The 23062-nt window shown below is 39.1% G+C and overlaps 2 protein-coding genes across 2 annotated transcripts; one reads left to right on the plus strand and one right to left on the minus strand.

Moving 5' to 3' along the window:
* Positions 1-3435: 3435 nt before the first annotated feature.
* Positions 3436-13844, minus strand: LOC308143409 (macoilin-1; the record flags this gene model as incomplete). Its single annotated transcript, XM_080514200.1, has 11 exons — positions 13753-13844; positions 12076-12217; positions 11769-11895; positions 11520-11643; positions 11159-11337; positions 9231-9702; positions 8993-9151; positions 7997-8167; positions 6419-6545; positions 5446-5620; positions 3436-3626 (listed from the first exon to the last, which is right to left on the minus strand). The coding sequence occupies exons 1-11, from the start codon at positions 13827-13829 to the stop codon at positions 3436-3438; spliced, it is 1944 nt and encodes a 647-aa protein (XP_080370326.1). The 5' UTR covers positions 13830-13844.
* A 3121-nt stretch (positions 13845-16965) lies between these two features.
* Positions 16966-21197, plus strand: LOC308143289 (cysteine-rich venom protein-like; the record flags this gene model as incomplete). The annotated part of the gene is made up of 7 exons (XM_080514028.1): positions 16966-17056; positions 17261-17361; positions 17578-17668; positions 19155-19297; positions 19512-19606; positions 20053-20135; positions 21070-21197. 7 exons carry the CDS (start codon positions 16966-16968, stop codon positions 21195-21197), a joined length of 732 nt encoding a protein of 243 aa, XP_080370154.1.
* Positions 21198-23062: the final 1865 nt, after the last annotated feature.

Genomic DNA, 23062 nt, shown 5'->3' on the forward strand with positions numbered 1-23062 from the left:
ATAAGACTTGAAGGTACAGGATGTTATTTGTTTGAAGTTTTATTGTGGGGTGGATCACCTTCTTTATGGACCAGACGGAACCATAGTTGGACACACCAGCAGGAAATTATGAAGTTAACCCTCTCAAGCCTGTCTGATGCTGTGGTCAGTCCCTTGAGTATCCAGTGTCTTTTGTCCTGACAGTGAATAAATAGTAATCATGACAAAGGTTGAAGCCTTCTAAAGTGTCCATGAACAAAGATTAAATGATGAAATCTTTCAGAAAATATAGATGCTACAGTGACTCAACACAGCAAAGTCACATTATGTCAATTTTACCTACTTTACCTGCAAAACATCTCCAATTTGATTGATTCTGAAAACCTATAGGGAGCCCTGGGTGCACTCTGCTTTTGTCCATATTTGGCTGGGATCAGATAAAGTGGGATAGAAGATACAGAATAGATGATATGAAAGATTGTATGGCTCAAACTGATTTTGCTGTGATTTTCTCTATAATACAGGGTGTCAATTGTATAGCCTGCAGTCCCAAACCAGTCTGGATTACATAAACTGCAATTTTGGAATAAAATAGCAGCAGTTCTTTAATTGTCCACTGGCACCAGATTGCGACACAAAACACTGAGGTCCAGAAGTGACTTTAAAGATTTTGCTTTTCCTCTTTGAGAAGGGGGTTATGGAGAACTCATTATCTATACTATTATGCAATAGTTCTATGGCTCCGACCCATGGCTCCCTAAACTAAAATGAGTTTGCCACCCATGCTTTAATATCACAAAATAGATTGTAAATGTGAATAATTAACACACATGGACACAGAAAATAAGGGACAGAATTCAACAGTTTAAATTATTTATACAAAACTCCATCCTGGTGTGACAGGAGTGTGAGCTCCAGCCTCAGAGCGTCACTGCTTGAATTAACAATTATTGGTTCAAAATGTTAAGAAACTGTAGCCCTTGTACAAGTATATTCATGTACATAAAGTCACAATGTGTGCTCAAATAACAGTTGAATAAAACACATTTCATGCTGACAAACACATTGCCGTACAAAATTACAGCAGTTTCATAGAAGTACAGCGAGACTAAAAAATATTCTTGATATAAAACACCCTAGAAACACGCTCTAAATAAAAAGCTACCAAAATGGCGACATCCAGTTCATGAGTGTTTTTCATCTGCGTGGGTATTTTCAATTCTGTACAGTGTGAGTACAAAAAAAAAAATAGAACCAAACAAAAACAAACAAAAATAAAACTACAAAAACAGTACATAGCACTTCAATTCAAACACATTACTCTTTCACATTAAATTTGTGTTTTACTTCCCAGGTTGAAAGTAATGTATATAGGCACAGTAATTAAATCTGCGAGTCATGTTTGGTCGACGCCATCCGTTATTCACAACTCCACCGTTAAACACGTGGACAGAGTCAAACTCCGGACGGTTGAACAAAGTAAGTTCTCTCCCGCACATGGACTCTTTTCCGGATGTTTGGCGCCGTGCAGCTCCTTCATAAAAAGCTACCAAACAGGAGACATAGCTGTCAGCTGAGCGACAGCTCGCAGTGAACTCCCAGCAACTGCATCTCCTCAACTTTTATCAGCTTACTCAGACAGTAAAACATCACTTATTTGTTCTTAAAAGTCCCCCAGACTGCAGCCAGGAGGCTCAATACAAAGACAATTCCTGTTAAATAGAAATATTCCAAATCTGAAAGGTTTCATTTTTAGAAAACACTGTATTTTAGATATTAAAAATGTTAATCAAATGCACCCACACCTTTAGTTTCAAATTTGAGCACAATTCAAATAGTCTCTATTTACAGGCACAACAGACATGATGTTGCATACTTGCCTTAATGTTCATTTTAAATAATTACATTTACACTTTGAGAAAAATGTATGTAAAACATTGTTTGGACCAAATAGTTGCAATTGTTCAAATAAAGTCATATCTAAATTTTCATAAAACTCCATGGACACAACAAGGGCTGGGACATATTTGTTATTATTTTTCATCTCTTTATGTCCAAACTGAGACATTTCACAAATTTCAATATAACGCTTACAATTATTTATTACATTTTTTTTTTTGTAAATTTCTTTTTTTTATATCGTTTCCAGAACATTTCTACCTTCTTTATAGATTTATTTAGAGTCACTCTTCACAAAAAAGTAAGGAAAATGTGTAATTGGTAGACGATCTCTTTGTTTATAAATCCTATAAGATTGTAAAGGCTCTCAACTTTCTTTCAAATGATACCATAAGTTAAAAATGAAAACAAAACCATAATGAACTGCCAATGTCAAAGAAAAACAGTTTGACATTTGAGAAGAACATTTGGCAATTTATTTTCATGGGGACAACCCTCATACTCAGCTCTGCTGCTCATCCCACATATGCATTTTTCCTTACTCTTTGCGCTGAGGGTAGAAGTAACTGTGCAGCGGAGCGAGATTATAAACTAGTCGCACAAATTAACTAGATAGGATTCAATAGTTGTAAGAGTACATTTTAGGTTTTATTCAAATAGAGTGAATTTTAAATATCTGTATCTTTTTTTCCCAAGGTCAGTAAAACAGCTTATCAAATTCACTAATTCAACAACCTGAACTATTTGAGAATTTGTATTTTGGGTTCAAAAGAAGCGTTGATGCTCAAAAGCCACAATAGAGCAACGTGTCTGTTGGAAAAAATTCATTTCAGCAATCTGTGAAGAACACTGGAAATGATTTGGCTATAAAGTATAAAAAACTTTAAAATAAACCAAAACAACAATGCTTAAGATAATCCTGAAAGTGTTTAAAAAAACGAGATCATATAATGTAATTTTCTCAAGAAACGTAAACTTTAACACCTCAATGTGAAGGGGGTTGACGTGTCATCAAATGTTATACGGCTGCAATTATTGCATCTGTATTTCTATTAGAAGTTAGTCAAGTTTACTGGTCAAACATTTTTTTACTCAGCATTTTACCAAAGTGAAGGATTTGGGAACTCACGCTTCCTGTATTTGACTGATTTTCAGAGTAGAAATGTTCACATCCAGCAGCAGGTTTTTTTGAGTTGAATAAATATGCAGGGTTTGATTCAGCCATGATGTTGTGCTTTGACTCCTGATCCTGTGTTTCATGACGATAGGCTTGCATTTACATAAGAATGGCGTCTTCGGCAGCGCTGCATATTGGAGATACCTCATCTGGGAGAGAAGCTCTTTGACCCTTCACGTGGGAGGAAACAGGAAACACACAGAATAATATGGAGTTAGCACCGTCGGTGCAGCAAAAAGGCATTTCGACTGGTGGAGGCTCCCTCTGGTTCCATTCATGGCTGGAAGTAAGACAACTTCACAAAGTTGTTTAGCTCTGTAATGAACCTCCGCGGTCTGACGAGGAGGCCAGAGGATGTGTCGGAGCTGGACGCCTTCCTTTCATTTCTTCAAACACTGGTACATCAGCGCTCTTGGATTCAGCATGTAGCGCTCGGAGTTGAGTAACTTGGTGAGATACTGAGGCACCTGAGGCCGAGGAGCCATGTAGGACACGCCGGGGCTGACGGCCATCACCTCCGCGATCTTCTGCTTCATCTCACTTATTTCCCGGTCCTGCTTCATGACTTTATCTGTGGGCCACACAGACGACAGATCAAACCAGGTTCCACATTGATTCCTGTTCTGCAGTTTGCATGTTCTTCTCCGGTCTCTTTGTGCCTTTATTGTCTGCTTTCTCTATAAGCCTCATGGCAATTTCTTTTAGAATGTATTCCAGATATAAAATCACAACATTTTTGTTTTAAAAACATATTTATATGCAGTAGATACATAAACACAGAATTATGAACAGCTCATATATTTCGCACCCATATCCCTACAGCTACTGTGTGTATTCTAAACCACTCATACGACACATGCACACAATGTCTGAAAGCTTTTTTTGATCCTACACCTTCTTCTATATCTGAGTTACTATTTGATAAGTTCCTGAATTCATACGTCTGCTGTGGGCTAAAAAGCAGAGCAGAAGTAACTCAAACTAAAAATACTGGCATGAAAATACACTCATGAGTTTGTTATTTTCAAACTGAAAATACTTTGACATGTTTTTCCTGCTTAAAAACACAGACACAGCACAAGCTGGCTAATGGGAGCCAACATTTCTTGGATGCGTCATCTTCATTTGGCTGCAACCGCGTAATGGTTAATGAGTTATATAAGTCTGTCGCTGCAGGAAAGCTTCATCAACCAGGTGGATAAAAATGATAACAGGATGTGAAAACATAAATTTAGCACTTTGTCCTCCAAATACACGTTAAGTCTCGACTTTGGATTCAATTTGTAAAATCGCTGCTCTAAAAACATCTGCCGCAAAGCAATGAAAAGAGTGAATCCAAAATAATAATAAGAATAATAATAAAAAAGGAAAATAACATAACTTTGATAATATACTTCAGGAAAGTTTTGAGTGTCTGTAGTTAACGTGTTCATTTGCAGGGAACTTTTATTTTCTACTGTAAGGACAAAAGTTTAAAAAAAATGATGTGAGAGTTACCGATCAGGTTCAAATATATACATTACTTGACAGTGGGTGAAAACCCATGCATCATCAGGGAGAGCATGCAAATACCACAAATAAAGGCCAATTTATATTATGAGAGTACACTCTCCAGTTAGTACATCATTCCAGTCATTAGTCGTTGTAGACTGGGAGTCCCAAAATCAAGATTATTGATTACAATGATGATAGAAATTCTTTTTTTTTGCATATTTAAGATTGTGATTCTAATGCAAAGTAAAGTAATTCCAAAGCAATGTAGAAGATTAAGCGTCTTACTCGAATCAATATTTTTGACTTACCTTCCTTGTGTCTGATTGCTGTTCCCTGCCTTGATATCTTTCACCTGTTCCTGAGTGTGTGAATGTCGTCACCTGGTGACAGCCGAGGGTATATATTGGGCGTCTTCTGTGTATTCTGGTTGTTGGCTCATCAATGTGGGTAGTTCTCTAGTGTCGTCCTATCTGTGCCTGTGTGCTGCCTCCCAGTTACTATCTCCTGTTATCACAAGGACTTTGTTATTTTAGACATTTAGGATTGAGGGGGGGTTGGAATAAAGATGAGCCTGAGTCCCCCTCTGAGCCAAACACAACAAGTTTTGTATTCCATTCCCACAAATGTCTGTATTTCTGCACAAGTGACGAGTGTTTGCTTGTTGGCCACACAGTGGTGCTGTTGGATGCAGAGTTTCTCCTAAAACCTCCTTATGTTCCTTGGTTTTGACTCAAAAATTTGAACGTTTAATCTGCTGCCAGTTTTTGTGTGTGTTTTTCTTCTGAATTACTGGGACATGAAACAAACGGAACACTTAGTTCTTCTTTCACGAGAGCAAAACTCCTAATGTTGTTCAAGAAGATTGAACAAAAGGATTTTGAGAATATTGCACAAACCTTGGGCGATTTCCAGCTGCCTGCGGGCGTCTCCCAGTGCGGAGAACAGGTCCAGTTTGATTCGAGTCTCGGCGCTCAGATTGTACTCCAGATGTTGAGCCTTCTCCTGCATGGCCGACAGAGTGGACAGCAGCATGTCTGTCTCTTTCTCCACGCAGCGGTACTTTCCCAAAGCCTGAATCCCAGAAACATATCGGCAGTTAGACCAAGCACAAAAACATCAATTGCGACCCCCTGCTGTGACCACCTCAGGGGGTCAGTGCTTCGGTTTCCCAAGTGTCTTTTGAAAGATTTAAAGTTGGTACTTGAGTTTTATTCACTATCATGGGTTTTACTTTTTTGAGGATTCACTTAGGGAACCAAAGCACCAGAGAGAGAGAGAGAGAGCACACACACATTGATGATGAATGGGTTAGCCACTCAGAACACATAAAACCTTCACATAAAAAGAGGGATATTATTCTGAAAGATGAGTCTTTCTGTGTTAACATACATTTTTTATCATCTCTCACAATTTGTGAAAGGGGCTCAGGACCCAAAAGACCTTTAAAAAGTAATGCAATGTTTTGATGAAAGACCTGGCATCACTAGCAGCATGCTTCATGGAGAGTGTGTCACTAAAATGAAACCAAATACCACACAGTACAACAACACACACACAACCAAACAATAATACGGCATACTGATGTGATGGCAGAGTGCACTATGTGGACTTCAGGCCAAAGGAAAACATCACAAACATGGTAAAAGTCTGTCATAAAAACAATTCATTTCTTTGTTGTTGTTGTTTTGTTTGTTTGTTTTTACAACAAAAGGTACTTGAACAGACACAAAAACAAAATTTAAAGAAAATGTGAAAAACAAACGGCAACAACTATCAAGACAAAACTTAGGACGACCAAGAACTTGCACCACTCAAGACTCACAGACATTAAACTCACAAAATTCATTCCCAAATAGATTAAAACGATACCTCAACATCACTCTCTAGATCTACCACACGACTCTCTTTCACTTGACACTCCAGCTGTAGTTGTTTGTACTCTGTTTCTAGATCTTTAACTCTTTTCCTTAACATTTGGGTTTCACAGTGTTCCTGCCTGGTGTGGGAAATGGAGAAAACGACAGTTGTAAGCATAAAGAGGAGATTTCATCGGGAATGCAGACCAATTTACACAGAAAGAAACATGGCACTGTCTCTTTGTTCTTAAACAATTGTTAGAAGATAAACAACAGTGAGTGATAATGGAAAGCGAGCAGCAAACGAACAGTGTGTAGCCTGCCTGCTTTCTTGCAAAGAATTGGATAAGATCAATATCACTCTCATATCTGTGTAGCTAAAGAGATGGTAAAAACACACACATGAATCACTGACTCCGAACTACAGATGCTTGTGTCAAAAAGTGATGAAAAGTACTGTTTGATCATCCTCAACAAAACAAACTCTATGAAAGTCAGAAGTGCTGTTTGTGCTCTTCAAGCTGAGGAATTAAAGCTGGATGGAAAATAGAAAAACATTGTCATTAGTGTTATTTATTTTATTTTCACCTGCGTGACCACCAGTTGTTGTTTTTTTAAATCATTATCATCTGTTTCATTATCACTGCATGAAACACAGACCTGACAAACAAAGGAATTGCCTTGTCTGTGTTATTGTGCAAGTTATTTTCTTAACTATATATATCAAATAACACAATTGTGCAAAAAAAAAGTAAATACTAAAGCTGATTTGAAATAGGAAGTAAAGATGTACAGATTACTCGTTGAAAATGTAGTTGTCAAAGTTCAGACAGCATAAATTTACACTTATGTTTAATCATTTAATTTCTAAATAAGAATTTCTGCAAAGGATTTACGTCAGTAAAAAAGAAAAAGTGCTGGTGTATATGTTTCACTTCCACCTAGTTTTTGAATATTTCAGTTATTTTTTTGTTTGTTGTTATGTTTGTTTTTCATTCAGTCATTTATTCATACCAAAGGTAACAAAGTCCACCAACTGGCACTTGCACAGCTCACATTAGAAGAAGCTATATCTTTATTTTTTTAATTGTAAGCGCAAAATCCAAAATGCATGACAACATCATGTGGTTTTAAAGATGAGGTCATATTTATTTATTTATTAGTTTATTTGATAGGGACAGTGCATATTAATGAACATCTGTAAAACAGTGTAAATATGCCAGATTATAGCAAAAATGCCCATTTCCATCTGTTGTCCCTATATTGGTGTATCTCCTAATCTTTCCCCATCACTTTCAAAAAGGTGGCGGGCATTTAGCATTGTTACTTTGCGGTGGAGCAAAGCTCGCTGTGATTAACTGATGTCTGATGTCCCTTTACTTCATACTACGCAAACAGAATTGAGAGTGATGTGGATCCCCTCCACTAACGGTCAAAACAAAAGGAAATCTAGGATAAGTTATAGCGTTTCTTAAAATATTAGCTATACACAAGCAGAATTTAATAATGCTCAGCGATATGCAAATGCGGGTTTCTGGCACTTAATCACTTCACTAACAGGTGATGTGGAGGTCGGGCAGGTGTGATTTACCTGTTTGTCAGACTTCTTGCTGTGCACGCCGCCTCCTCCAGTTTCTGAGCCTGAAGCTCTGCCAACTGCTTCTCTGCAGCCAGTCTGGCCTCTGCCTCTGCTCTGGTCTTCTTCTCCAGCATCGCGCTTGTCTGCTTGTCCCTATGTTTGTTCTTAGTCAGGCACAGAATCCTGAAGAGGCGACATCATTGAAACGATTTTAGAAGATCGGCGGCAGCGAGGCGCAAATAGAGCTGCCAGCTTCAGACGCAGACATAAAATGTTAAAGAGCACCTTCCTGCAGAAAGTGGAGCATATCTTATCAAAGCTAGTGATGCTGATCAGAACTCCATAACATGTTCATCTTGAACACGATTTAAAGCCTCTGGCCTCTGGATGTGGCTTTGATGTGCAGAGAGTGTCTGAAGGAGCTAAGTAACTGAGAAAACTATTACTTAAAGTGATCAGTGTGCTAATTGGTTTTTGCTGAAAAAAAAAAGTCAATGTAAGTAAAATGCTCCTCATATATGATTCCACGAGGAAATGAAACAACCGATCTTTGTAAATCAACATCAGTGCAGATTGAAAAATAAGCTGATGCTTAAAGATTAAATCGCCTCGTCTCTATCCGTTTTTACGTGATTAATCAGAATTTTACCTGGGCTATTCACTAATCAATCGATTGAACAATCAGCCATTTGATTTAGCTTTTTTAGCTACAGCTTCTTAAATCTGAATTCTTGATGTTGTCTTCTATCTTTTTTTTTTTTTGATTTTCTCTAACAAAGCTGCTCAAGTGCTTCACAAAGAAGGAAAAAAGGGCCCGTTGCATAATGAAAAACTATCAATATTTAAAAACGTGTTCAGTAAGAGTCTGACCACTTTGCATGCCCAATGCGTTTTTATTTACAGTATAATCCTCCCTCCATGTTATTTATAGATTGATGTGATGTGTGAAACCTCTCACGGCAGCAGCAGGCGGTGAGCTCTGCCCGGTGGCTATGGCGGACGACTCACTTGCTCTGCAGCAGCATGTTGGACTGTCGAAGCAGTGAAACCTCTGGTCTCAGGCTCCTCTCACTGTTGGTCAGATTGCAGATGTGGCTTCGGAGCTCCTGCTCGCTTTGCCGGCTCGTCTGCAGCTCGCCCTTCAGCTTTCTCAACTCCTGCTCGAGCCTGTCGGAGCGGGCAGGACTTGTTAGCTTTGCGCACCTTTGCGTGCGTAAATCTGACCCAGGCGTTGATTGTAACTTACTTGCTTATCTGGTCAGTGTGGTAGTTCTGAGCTGCTGTGGCGCTTTTGTCTGCTGCGTCCCTGTTGGGGCTGATTGTTTTCGAGCTGGATCTCTGCTTCTTCTCAGTCCTTCCCGCGGGGGGTGAGGGAGTGTTTGTGCTGCTCCTTCGGGCTTTCGGCGACGAGCTCTTGGCTGACCGCACGGCTTTGCCTCCGTGTTCATCTTGAGGTAGACTTTCTGGGGCTGCAGGTGCCTCTGGTCCCCCTGCCCCACTCTGAGGGGGATCTTTGGACTCTGCCACGGCGGGTTTAGACAACGATGGCAGCCGCCGGCTGGATTCTGCAGGCTTCACCTCCTGAGGCCCCTTCTCCGCCGCTCTGTCCTCACCGCGGATCTGGAGGCAGTCCACAGTGTGCGCCTCATCGTGAGCCACCACCGTGCCGTTCTGACACTGATACTGACTGGACTCAGGTTTGGTCTTCCATTTGGAGCCTGCACGGAATCAAAAACCTTAATATTGATGGTGTGGTTGATCAAAAAACAAAGCATACAGTTTTCACTCTTTTGAAAATAGTGGTGAAACTATTTTCTTTGCATTTATGTTTTCAGAACTTAATAATAATATTTAAAAAAAGATTCATAACGGAACGTGAACAAGACTGATTTGTCTTGACTCTTTTCTGCTGCTGACCCTCTCTGGTGTTAAGTGTGCACTCCAACTGATTTTACACATTAAGGTCAGATTACTCATTGCTCAAAGTGCTTTCAAGCCTGTGAAAACATTAGTGTAATGTCTTGTGTGGCTCTACAGAAAGCCTTTGAAAGAAATAACTCCAAAGTCATGGGGAGTAGAAAATGTAGGAATCTGTTCTTCTTCAGCTCGACTCATGTCACGGATTAAAGTCGAAACATTGTGGTATTGTGGCCTCTGCTGCTGTGATTTCAACTCCACGTTTTTAAATCTGTCACTTATGAGCACCATGAATTTAAGTGAAACCTCTGACTTTGGGATTCACAGCTGTAAACTCAGGGGCAGCTTCCAAGACCTAAACATTGTTTTCAAGATATGTGTGCAAAGAATGACATGTAGGCATAAACACTGATTTAACGTTACCCTTACAGCACATACAATTTTAAATGACTCATAATGCTATTTTACAGTTTTGTCTATATCTTGTAAGTATTTTGTTTATACTTATATAAAGATTGAAAAACAGCAGCTTCATTGGACGTTTTGGAATTATAACCGGAACTTTACTCTGAATCACATTGTTGTGACAGACTGGATGCTAAGTTTCTGAATCCCTTTGTTTATTGATTTCAATTTTCACACTGAATCAGGAATCATGAGTCCATTAACCCACATCTTATGAGTCCTCTGACGTACAGCTGCAACATACACAAATAGAGTAAATCAAGAATAACCCAAACCCATATAATGAACCAAGTAGATATAGCATATATATATAGATATTGCAATTTGGGTTTTTTGGGGGAATTGAAGAAATTAAGACTTCAGTACATCAGAGACAAATGAACGAATCATGAGCAACATACTAGCTCACTGGGGTAACCCAGTATCGCCTGTTAGGATTATGCAGAGTAGCATTAATGCTAACAAATGTCTCATCAACTCTGCAGTGGTTTGAAATGATGCCTAAGAGAAACACCTTCACCACGACATCACACACCAAAAAGAACAGCTTTATCTGGTTTACGAGAGTCAACAAATGGATCCCCGGAGGTTAAGAAGCAAAGCCAACTGATTGTAATGTCCCACATATGTTGCTCTAACAACCTCAGTTCTTCACCAATTAGTTTGCCTGAAGTAATCAAACACTAAGAACTAAAAGCCAATTACATAACAAGTCAGCAAATAACCAGAATAACATCTATAAACCAAACATGGAAATGCAAAGGAATGGATGGCGTAGGTGCAGAGACTTACTGCTGCTGCCATCTGTGCCCGTCTTGGGGTAAACCTGCAGGCCTGGTGGGAGCGAGTGCTGGAGGAGGTGCATGTGGAAGTCGTTCTCACTCTGCACGGCTTTCTGTATGCGCAGCTTGAAGATGTTGGTGAAGTAGCAGGTGGCATCAAACCCCAGATAAACTACAGGGTATCCAATACTGAGAGCAAATACAGAGGCGGAAAAAGGCTGTTAAGAGTATAAAGCTTATTTCCTGCAAATGATATACAGTATTTACACAACTTGGTATGTCATATAAAACACCAGAATTTGACGTTAGTTATGAGCTTATTTCAAAGTACAGAAACAGCAAAAAAGTGCATTGGCATTAATTATACAGACCAGTGTGCAGCGAAAAGATGAGACAGGTTGGCGTGAGAAGTTTTAAGGTCTTTGAGTCGTAGCGAAGCCTCGGTGTACACCAGCAGGATCCACAGGGACACCGTCGATATACAGATGCCCTTTTCTGAAGAGAAATTCAGAATGTCAAACTTATTCAAATTTAATTCTTAGAAAGGCAGCAAATCTATTACCAGCAGGGGTGTATTTTAATCATGAATAAGGCCTGAAAAGAATAAACTATTTACTCACCTGTATGCCAAATGTAGTTGAATAGTACATAGGTGCTTGCCACAAAGAACAGCCAGTGCAAAGGAACAAAAATTAGACAAAAAATGTCCAGAGTGAAGGCAGCACAAACAAAAACAACACAAATAACCTGAAAACAAAAGAAATAACACATTTCAGTAATGGCATTGATTTTAATTTAAAGCAGGGAAACAATATTCTCTGTGTGGTAAATGTCATCTGTCACCTCAGATTAACTCAGACTAGATTATCATTAATAATGATGGCCACTACTGCACAGGATATGAAATCACATGGCAGGAGTCCTCACCAGCCCGTGGCAGTGGAAAGTGGTGTACACGCTCCCGAAGAAGAGCCAGCACGGCCACAAGTACTCCAGTCTGAATTCAAGGATGAAGTCCGCCAGCAGCACCAGCGTCCACATCACCATAAACTTCAGGAAGGTGTAAGCACTGTAAAACAAAACCCACCCTCTTTGTTATGACAAACACAAGGAAGTGGGTGTATTCCACCACGTGCAAGAGAATCTGCTCTCCTCCTCGTGAATAAAGGCATTTCAGATGCACTAAGTCAAACCATCAAATGCTAAAACACCCCCAAAATGCAATGCAGGAAATCACCCAATCAGCCAAAGCAATAATTATGCAGCTGTGTCTTAAAACATAAAATAATGCAGTCCGTCCTTTCATGTGGAGGCACTACAAGAACAATGACTGTCTCCCTCGTTCATTTTATGAGGCGACCACAAGCCAAACAAGAGCTGTGGTTTCCTCCTTTGTTCTGCTCATCCATAGGCTGCTATCACATCACCCCTTCTTTGTTTGGTAACCATGGCAATATTTCATCTGGAGGAGAGAGGGAGCACAGCAGCATCCGTCTGCAAGTTCAAACCTGCCTTCCTTTTTAAATGTTACTGATAAAAAAGCAAACTGAAGACATTTCAATTTCAATTATTATAACCCGACATGCAATTTATAAATAAACAAAATACAAATGAATTAAATATTTTTAAAAAAAGATCTTATTTAGAGGTATGGAATGGGGCAGACAGTGATCTTAAATTATGCATGCAAGTTCATATTTGCCTTTTGATAGTACTGTAAGAGTTTTCTTTTTAACGATTTGCATTGCAGTTCAAAAGAAAATTGCCATATTTGTAATGAAGTCATCACACAAAAAAAGCATTATGTCATATTTAACGGTGAGGAGATGGGCGGAGGACTCAAAATAGCATCTTAAATGCGTCATAAAAGTTAAAATAGGAGTGGTTCTAATTCAAATAGAGCTTATTTTTCCGTCAAATATTCCCAGTATCAGTCAAACGTGCACATTGTTACTCACGAAAGGACGGGAGGGGGCACACAAAGAGCAATAATTTAATAGACGTGGCAATCTGCAAATTGAGGAAATCTTATCACTTTACACCTGTTTATAAATAATGATTATATTTTGTTTGCAAAAGATCACAACGTGGTTTATTTTTTCATCTATGACTGTTTTTCCTCGCCACATTAGTCTTTTGTGCAAAATGAGCCTCTTTATTTGCGCGCAAATAAAAGCAAACAGTTTGAAAAAGGTTTAACAGAATATATGTACATAATCCAGCAGGTATTGGAGAAGGGGGAAAAAGCGGCTTTAGGAGACGAGAGACCAACATCAACTTGCACAACTGCGAATAAATGCGTGTCTCTGTAAACAATGTAGGCTGAAGTAACTCGGCGCAACATCCTCTGCCTGCGCTCCCCGCCTCCTTGTTCCAGCCGCAGTGAGGCTTTTTATTAAACCTGCACACTGGTGCGCCGCATGGAAATGATGCGAGGACAAACGGAGATGTGGAGTGATGTTGGGGATGGAAAAAGGCAGACAGGTGAGCAGACAGACATGACGACGGCTGAAATCCACACAAAGACGCGCGACCACAACAAAAGCGGCGGCGGCGGCGGCGGCGACGGCCGCCAGGGGCGACACGGCTCCGGGCTCCATCTACCTCTCAGACAGCTTCTCGGTGATTTTCAGCTTTTTCATTTTCCGGAGCCTGTTCGCGTCCACATAGCGTTTCTTCATCTTATGGCTTCTCCTCCCTCCGTGCTGGATGTGTGACACCGCAGCAGCAGCGGCGGCAGCGAGGCAATAAATGATAATAATAATATTATATTTGAAAAAAAAAAAAAGACTGAGAGAAAGGAGGAGAGGTGCAGCGAGCAGAGATAAATAAAACAGCAGATTCCTCCTCCTGGTGGACGAGGACCCTCACTTCAACCTGCTGCTGAAGATGATGATGAAGAAGATGATGATGATGTCTGCGTGAGCGTCATTGAACAGACGGAGCGCTCTGCGCATGCGCCGCGGGGGCTTGTACCTACAAGTGTTCATCGCAGGAGGGGAGCAGATCAACGAACTGTACATACTGTACAAACTTGTCCTATCCATTATTAAAACCTGCATATTTACAGATGCATACGGCCAACTGCCCCAGAACACACGCAACAATATCACATTTATATATAGCTCTCATAGTTCAACCCTCAGTCAATTTGACCAATTCTCTCATATAAATAAATAATGCTTGCAATGTATAAACAGCCCATCTGAGATGATTAAACAGACAGTTGGATGATGATCTCTCAACGAAAATTCGAGAGACCAGAGAAATAGCATTAAACATTTTTACAACACTTTTGGAGAAAAACGTGCCCCATTTGGTTATGACAATAACATTTTTGAAATTCAAGGTTTCACATGAATGAGTCACATTGTCTGATTGAACCCATAATGGATATAGCTAGTTGAAAATGTTATTTCCTAGACCACATAAAAACAAAGAAGCAACATGGCCGCCTCCCCCAGCACCTTTTTGTATCGTATAGAATTTAGAAAATAAGCTAACAGTCTCAGTTCAGTTGATACAATTTCTTCTTTATGGTTATTTATTGACTTCTATACTGTGTATTCTCTGCAAATAAAGTCATTTAAAAAATCTAATTCTTCTTCTTCTTCTTCTTCTTTGTTTTCTTCCCATTATTATTATTTGCAATTGAATGAAGGTAAATAACTGGTCAACTGGTAACTGTTAAAAAAACAAGTTAAATCTTACAATCCCTTGTGAACTGGCTGAAAAAGCAAAATGTGTTCAGGATTTGTTTTGTCATATGGTTCAAAATATACCACATCATTTTTTATCCATAAAGCGGTGTCACACAACCATAGTTGAAACAAAGTGCTGTACATAAGAAGAACAATTTTAAAACACGAAACAGCAGGAAGTGTCTCTTCAGTCTGCCCTCTGAACCTTGGTGTGTGTTTTGGACTGCTGTGTAATTGTTTTGAACTCTGCTCCACTCTCGCATTTCGATATCCGTGTGTAAGATAAACCTTGATCAACAGTGTCCATCGTTAAAAACAGTTTGAGAGTACCAACTGTTTTGTTTTGTTTGTTTCCAGTTTGCTGATCCTTTGTTAAGTAAATTTGTGTTCATTCTAGCGAAGAAGCTTCCGGTTTCCGTTAACGGCCTTTTAGCGAAGAAGCTTCCTGTTTCCGTTCACGGCCTTCTAGTGAAGAAGCTGCCTTTTTGTTATATTAGCTCAAACATTGTATAGTTTTTGGGCATTACTTGTTTGGCCCTCTGTATTATTGTGTCTTTGGGGTTCTGATTGATTATTCTACACCTTAGAACCAATGAAACCCTCACTTCACCCAAACATACCTGGTTATTGTTGCTTCCTACAGCTACATCCTTCTCTTAGCAGAGCCGGGTCGTAACATACAGTAATCCAGCAGAAATGTGATGAAGGCATGGATTACTGCCTCATACTGCTCTCCATAAAGAATGGACATCAGTTTTGCTTGCTCCCTCAGATGAAAAATGCTGGACCCCAATACATTGACAATTAATGAGTCAGCTTAGAATCACGGTCCATCTTAAAGCTCAGGTTGGTGACTGTGGGTCTTGGATCCAGTGACAATTAGGGCCATCCAGGAGGATTTAACGTCATTTAGACATTCAAATGATGGTGTAACAGAGTAGGCGTCCTTCAGTTTCAGAGGTACATAAATGTGGCTGTCGTCAGCATAACAATGAATGGAGAGACCATACTTTCTTTGAATAGAGGAAGTAAATAAAAAGAGAAAAGCAGGGGCCCGAAGATTGAGCCCTGTGGAACTCCACATAAAAGGAAAGCAGAGGAGAACTCTGAACCGGACATGTTTGCGGTCATGGTTCTGTCTGGCAGGTAAGACCTCAACCAGTCCAGTACTTGTTTCAAATAATCAATCCTGTTGGAAGGGAACAGAATTCAGCTGATTGCTTCACACATCTCATCAATGGTTCATGTGAGCAGGCAGCTGTTTCATACTGGGTAAAAAAACAACCTTTCTCACATCTTATCTCGTCTTATTGTGAATGAGAGAAAAAAACAACTTTCCCACCACTTATCATTTCTGCTGATGTAATCAAGCCTGAAAAAATTCTGTTGCTGTAGCAACTGCTAAGGATGGTTGGAAATTATTTTAAAATGCATTAAATGGGTGATTTTTTTCAATTTTTCACATGTTTCTATGGATCCTGTTTTTTTTGTGTGTGTTTTTTTTTACTTTATAAAAATAACTACAGGGAAAAAAGCAGTCCACTAATTTCACAAGGAGGAATCAGAAAATGTTGTCACTGGCAATTTTGCATACCGAAAAGACTAATGCTTAACAACGGTTGGGTTGTTTGGGGTTCAACTGCACACATTTAGTCAGTTTACATGATAATAAAGCCTACTACTTGTGAGATTTTGCCCCCAACAAAATGCAGTTTGCATGTTGCATAATCTCAGCAGAGAGGTTACAAAATGTTTTCCTTGAGATATCAAAGGATTGGGGAAGTGAAGAAATTGCTATCTCCTAAGGCAGGTACTTATTTAGAATAATACTAAACTGTACCAATGAATAATCAGTGTCAACATTTGATTTCAAAGCCACGTTTGTTTTGGTATTGCAAACATTCTGTTCTTAAATTACCTAATAGTTTTACAGTACAAAGCTAAACACCAGGGAAATTTCACAGTTGCAAAAGTGTTTCACAGCTACGTTTCCTGTTCACTGAAAGATTTCCTTGAATTTGTGTGTTTAGTTGTCACATGTCTGTGTGATTCTGTGTATATAAACCTGACTTGCAGCCAATAAAGACAGACAGTTATTTTTGACTTGTTCACGACCATGGACACTTTCTCTTTACTGTTCGCTTTGGGCCTGGCGGCTGCCTTTGCCGTGCCTGGCACTTTGGCCGCTCGGGAGTCATTGGAGGCAAGTATAGAATACAATAGCTCTTCTAATTATTGCAAGAAATTTTTTTTTTTTTTTTACAATAATCTGTCATTTTCACTTTTCAATGAAATCGAAACCGGATGGATGGTGAGTGTTTGAATCTGTTATTCATATATCCATCTTCACGCAGGTTGTTATTCACTCACTCACACTATTTGTTGGTTGTTTTTAAATTGTCTTCATATAGCCACCGTCCCGACCTCCACCACTGAGCAGGACGAAATTGTGAACAAACACAATAGCCTGAGGAGGTCCGTCAACCCCACTGCCAGCAACATGTTGAAAATGGTAAAACTTGTTGTTTTGACAACCAAGAATTTGTAATATGTCATTTCAGGAGCACAGTGTGCTTCAATGCACAAAAATGTTATATTTTGACCATGGATGTTAATTAGCCTTGTTGGGTTATGAGGAGCATCCAGTACTTTAATGTTATTCAGTGTACATACTGTAATCATCTACATGTGCCAATTTAATGGGCGCTTTGTCCTCGGAACCCCACAGAACTGGGACAGTAAGGCTGCAGCCAACGCTCAGAGCTGGGCCAACACCTGCTCCATGAGACACAGCCCAGAAAGCAGCAGACAGAGCAGCAGTAAGTTCCCGCTCATATGTTGGGTTTTTTTTTTTCCTTGACAAGTTTGAAGCATTTGAATATTATATTCCAGAATCCACATTTCTAGGTGAGGTTAATTCACCTCCAAAAAACTGCATAAGAAATAACCCATACATTCCAATACTTGTGCAACGTTGTTTTAATAAAAGGAAAGCACATTTTGCTTGGAGGGCACTCTTACTACAGCTCATATCTTCATATAGAAACCCCCCCCAAAAAAACGATATACTAGGATAGAACAGTTGGCGTATTACATGCAAGTTAATCCTGTGACTAAAGAGACATTGCATTCAAAAATACTATTTTTTCTTAATGAACCTGAATGAAAGATTTTCAATCTTAAATTGTAAAGACTTTAACTTGAAATAAAAAAGTTGAAATAATAAAATGTGTTATTCATTAAATTAAGACATATGGTAATTATTGACCTGAATTTGGCTTTGTGTGAAAATACTGTGTAATACATTCATTGTTTTGAAATTGAAATAATCACATAGAGGACAATATTACCTCACTGAGTGATGCAGTTTCCAAATAAATGTAATTGCTATTTCTAATTGGCACACTGTGCTAATATAACATTATGCTGACATTAGAATAGATTTCTCATGCAAAATGAACATGAACCGATTGTTTTTTGTTTTGTTTTTTTCCTTTTGCAGTGTAGTTTCTCTAGTACATGTACACTATGGTAGAACAACTTAAAGAGGCACATAGTCTTGAAACTTCCATTGAAGAATTGACCCTCTGAGAAGGTAGCTGCCAGTCTTGATCAGAGGACTGCCACCCTGCTCTCTGCAGCCACATGTGGCTCTTGAGTCCCTCTGTAGTAGCTCCCTGAACCTTTTGCGAAATTCTTCTTCAAATAAACATTATTATTAGATTTTAATTTAATTTGTACACCAGGCTCAATTCCAGAAGCAGTTTTATCTCCTGAAATAGCTGAAATGGCAAAAACAGCTAAAATTGCTGATATATATGAAAAAGCTGAAAAAGAAAATAATCTTAATGGTGGAAATTGCTTGAAACATCTGAAACTGAAAACAGAAAAACAGGTACATTGTTTAAAACTGTTAGAAAAGGTCAAACTGAAATGGATGAAAAAGCTTGAACCACAAGAAAACGTGAAAAGGATTGAAGAGGCCACATGGCAAGAACGGCTCAAAACAGCTACAAAATCTGTATGGAAAAAAATCTAAGATTCTTATGAAACTTAATACAACACTTTTTTTTTTAAAGTATATTCATAATTATACTACATAACTTCAGAAATTGTGTTTGTGTCATTTTTAACATTAAACAGGTTTTTTGGCTTGAGGAAATCAGCAGACGTGGTTTAGCTTCATTTCACAAGGACAGAGCACGTCACTTAAAAACCCCAAAATCTGTTATCATGGTAAAACATTCATTCATATTTTGGGGGTAAAACTTGCTAGTCTCTTCTTCTGCTTCCCTTCAACCTCAGGTGGTGTCTGTGGAGAGAATCTTTACATGGCCAGCTTCAAGAACTCCTGGAGCAATGCCATCCAGGCCTGGTACAATGAGGTGAAGAATTGGCAATACGGCGTGGGATCTATCAACGGAGAAGTGGTCGGCCACTTTACACAGGTGCAGTCACAATCACAGATGGTTAACATCAGGATTGGTTAACTGTCATCATATTGAGTGGCATGAAAATTTGTCTTTCACTACCAGGGGGACAAATTGTGACCAAGTACTCCAACCACAAGGAGACACCAGTTTTATGGCTTCCAGATCCATGAATGTTATTTTTATTTGATAACAAGTCCATGTCTGAGACATTTTGTGTTTCTCTGCATAGGTTGTTTGGCACAGATCTCACCAGATTGGCTGTGCCATGGCCTTCTGTCCCAACTCTTTCTTCAAGTACTTCTATGTTTGCCACTACTGCCCTCCGTGAGTACAATGCATCCAAATGCCTCCTCCATTAATTTGGAAATTTTGTGGACACTTAATGAATTAACACAAATTTGTATGCCTTATGTAGCAACGTGTTTTGTTTTTTGGGGCGTATTTTCCACATCCCTGAATTGTCTACATCTCAAACCATGACGAATACTCGACATGTTATTCTGTTTAAAGATGATAATGATAATGCCAACATTTTCATTTGAGGTACCTTGTGACTGTCCTGCAATTATTTCAAGATGGAAAAACAAAGTGCATCCAATTGTATTATGTTTAATGAGCAGAAAAGCACAATTATAATGCTGAGTGTCTATTAAATAGTAATTTAAATTCACTTTACCTTCTCTGAGGATATTTGTGACATGTTTAGGATCATATCCAGTATGAGTGTTTGCTGTTATGTTTAATATTTGATGGTCTGGCCTACATTGCAGTGGAAACCTCCAGTACAGTCATCCCTACAAGTCAGGAACCCCCTGCGCTGACTGTCCCAATGACTGCGACAACAAGCTGTGCAGTGAGTAAAAGTGTCGGGACTGTAATCCAGTAATCTGTATATTGTCTGTAGTCTGTCAATGATAGTGAAAGACTTGAGTTGACCTGAATAGAATACAAATTAATGGCTGCATTGGTATACCTGAGAGGAAGAGTAATGAGATAATCAGTTTGGTTTAGCTCCGTTGAAAAGATATTGGGTCATTTAATTTAATTTAATTAACATTTAATTACTAATAAACACAAAATCATGAAAAACGCAATAAAGTTGATAAGCATTTAGATCATGTTAATCAAGAAAAAGCGTTAAATATACAAACATAGAAGATGTTCTGCAATAAACACCACTAGTATTGTCATGAAAAAAATATTGCAAATTTGGTTGATTAAAGAATTTTGAGTTAAGAAAAGATTAGGATTGAATGGAAATTTATGATCAGCTGACTGCAAAACTTTTCCAGAAATCCAATTGAAATAAAATGCAAACCCAATTATATTAAACACATTTTCTTTATATCAACTGTGCAGTGCAGCATCTTGGTAATGATAAACTTTAGCTATAGTCCTTGATTCTTTTCTCTGACTCATGATATGAAATATTTATACTCTGGCCCACTTCAATTATAGTTCAAAAAGTAATCAATCAGTACACAAATACCTTTTTGAGTGGAGAGCTCTCTTTGGGTTTTTTGTCCCCATTATTGTGCATTTTTTTAAATATATGTTTTAGATGTTTATTTAAAAGCAGTTGCATCATAAACAGTTGTGAGCTTCAGGGTTAATTTTGGGGTTTTTATGAAAGTGTACCTGATTATTAATATGAAATTAGTAATCTAGTGAGAATCACTGAAGTTATGAGCTTGTATTGCATCAGTTGTACAATAGAACTGCTGTAGAGCTTTAGAGATGGGATTCAGTCTGTGTCACACTATCTTTTCCTTTTGTTTCTCTCTCAGCTAATCCCTGCCCATACATCGATCAGTACAGTAACTGCCCCGAGCTGAAGAAGCAGCATGGCTGCAACAATGCGCAAGTGGACTCCTGGTGTCCGGCCACCTGCAAATGCATAAATAAGATTGTCTAAATGATACCCATGTGCTCTGGCTTGTGTGTTCGTCTTAATAAAGCATAATTAAGATCTATGTTTGTGTTCTCAACTTAGTCCAATGAGCCTACAATTGAAGAATTGAAGAATTCTTAGATAATATTTTTAGGCTTTTTCTTTTTAGTAAATCGCTAATTAACAGGAATTAAAGAGGAAATTTGCTTTGGCAGACCAACTATTTGGACACACACTAGCTACAGGGGCAGGTGCCCTTTGACTGCATGTGAGATGTAAACTCGGAGAGAGGAAGGAGAACAAACGTGACGGGGTGGATTTGGCAAACGTCGGGAGGAAAATTAAAAATGGTTTCCAAAAGCTGAGCCAAGAAACATCTACAATGTAAGACCACACCTGCTGACATATGGGCTTCTAATATTCTAATAATAATTTAGTTGTCCTAAATCATGATGGCCTGGGAATATTCACAGTTTACACCAAATGTTTTCTGTTTGTATTAAATATTAGGGAAAAAGCAATGGACAAAACACAGAAGAAACATCAGAAATATCAACAACAAAAAGGCCTCCGGAGAAGACTGAAACAGCCTTCAGTGACCACGAGGACACTGCTTTTCTTCACGCTCTCACTTCTCATTAAAACAAAGAAAAGAACAGCCACCTCTTCCTCCCGACATGAGGCTTCGCGGGCCTCTTCTCAGGGGTCAACCACACACGTCCTCCTCCACAGTGGGTTCCAGGTTCAAATGAGGTCGTGTTGGTGTGAGTTCTTCTCATGCGGTCCATGTTTAAGACGCACAGATGGATCTGCAGGCACGTGTGGTTCATAAAGTCTCGATCTTTAAAAAAACAAAAAAAAAAAAAAAAACATTTGGTTGTTGCTTTGCTTTACAAGCCTGTCATGAGTTTCCAATCTGCACTCAAAGCAGAGGCTGTTTTCATTTTGGCTCATGAAATAATCCGTTCTAACTTCAACATTAGATTTCCTATTGCCACAATGTGACACGCACAGCTATTGTGTTCAAATCAGCTACCCTTCCATGTGATAACACACTTGTTTCTTTTAAAATAAACACTTTGGAGAGAATTTCTGTCACCTTGTCTGCATGCCAAAAAAGACACTTTTCACTGCACATAGGAGTCAAACAAATCCGAGGGCCTCTTGTTTTACTGCAGTCAATTAGCGGAGTCCAGAGGGCATCACCTGAAGTGAATGTACAGTGGAGCTGGTAGCAGTGCTACTCCCCCAGCAGAGGGGGAAGATAAGGAGATGAGTTCTTCCTCGACCAGTGTGTCCAGTGATAGCAGAACTCGTCTGGTTTGGTCAGCCTTGATAAGACCAGTCTTGCCATCCTGTGCAGCTTATCGTCTGCAGCAGCGAGCCTCAACAGTTGGTCCCAGGGCCAGAAAATGTTTATGACTTTGGCGTCAGTTGGTCTTCCTGAACCGTAGATTGTGCAATATGGAACAAATAAACACTTTGCGCATGCTAAGAGTGTTATAAGTTTCATAGAAATGAACAATTTGGGGAAGCATGAAAATGTATGCCGCAGTGAATGTCCTGTGCTTCAATTACATATGCAACTTACTGCAGCTACAGTAGAATGCTTTACATCTATTAGGGTGAAGAAAATCCTCAAGACAAAAGAAATAAATTACACATATTATACATAAAGAAACAGGAGACAACAAGATTTAAAAAAAAAACCCAATGCAGCATTATAAATTGGATGCAGCATTCTAAAAAAGCGGTTTTATAGGCGGGAAGACACAGAGATCAGATACATTGGTCTGTCCAGACTAAAGACAAGTCATTTAGTCTGAGGCGTTATCTCGCTCCATCACAGTCCCCTAAGACTAGGAACAGGATGCCGACAAAATAAGAAA

This window comes from Blennius ocellaris (genome assembly GCF_963422515.1).
Source record: "Blennius ocellaris genome assembly, chromosome: 18".
NCBI lineage: Eukaryota > Metazoa > Chordata > Actinopteri > Blenniiformes > Blenniidae > Blennius > Blennius ocellaris.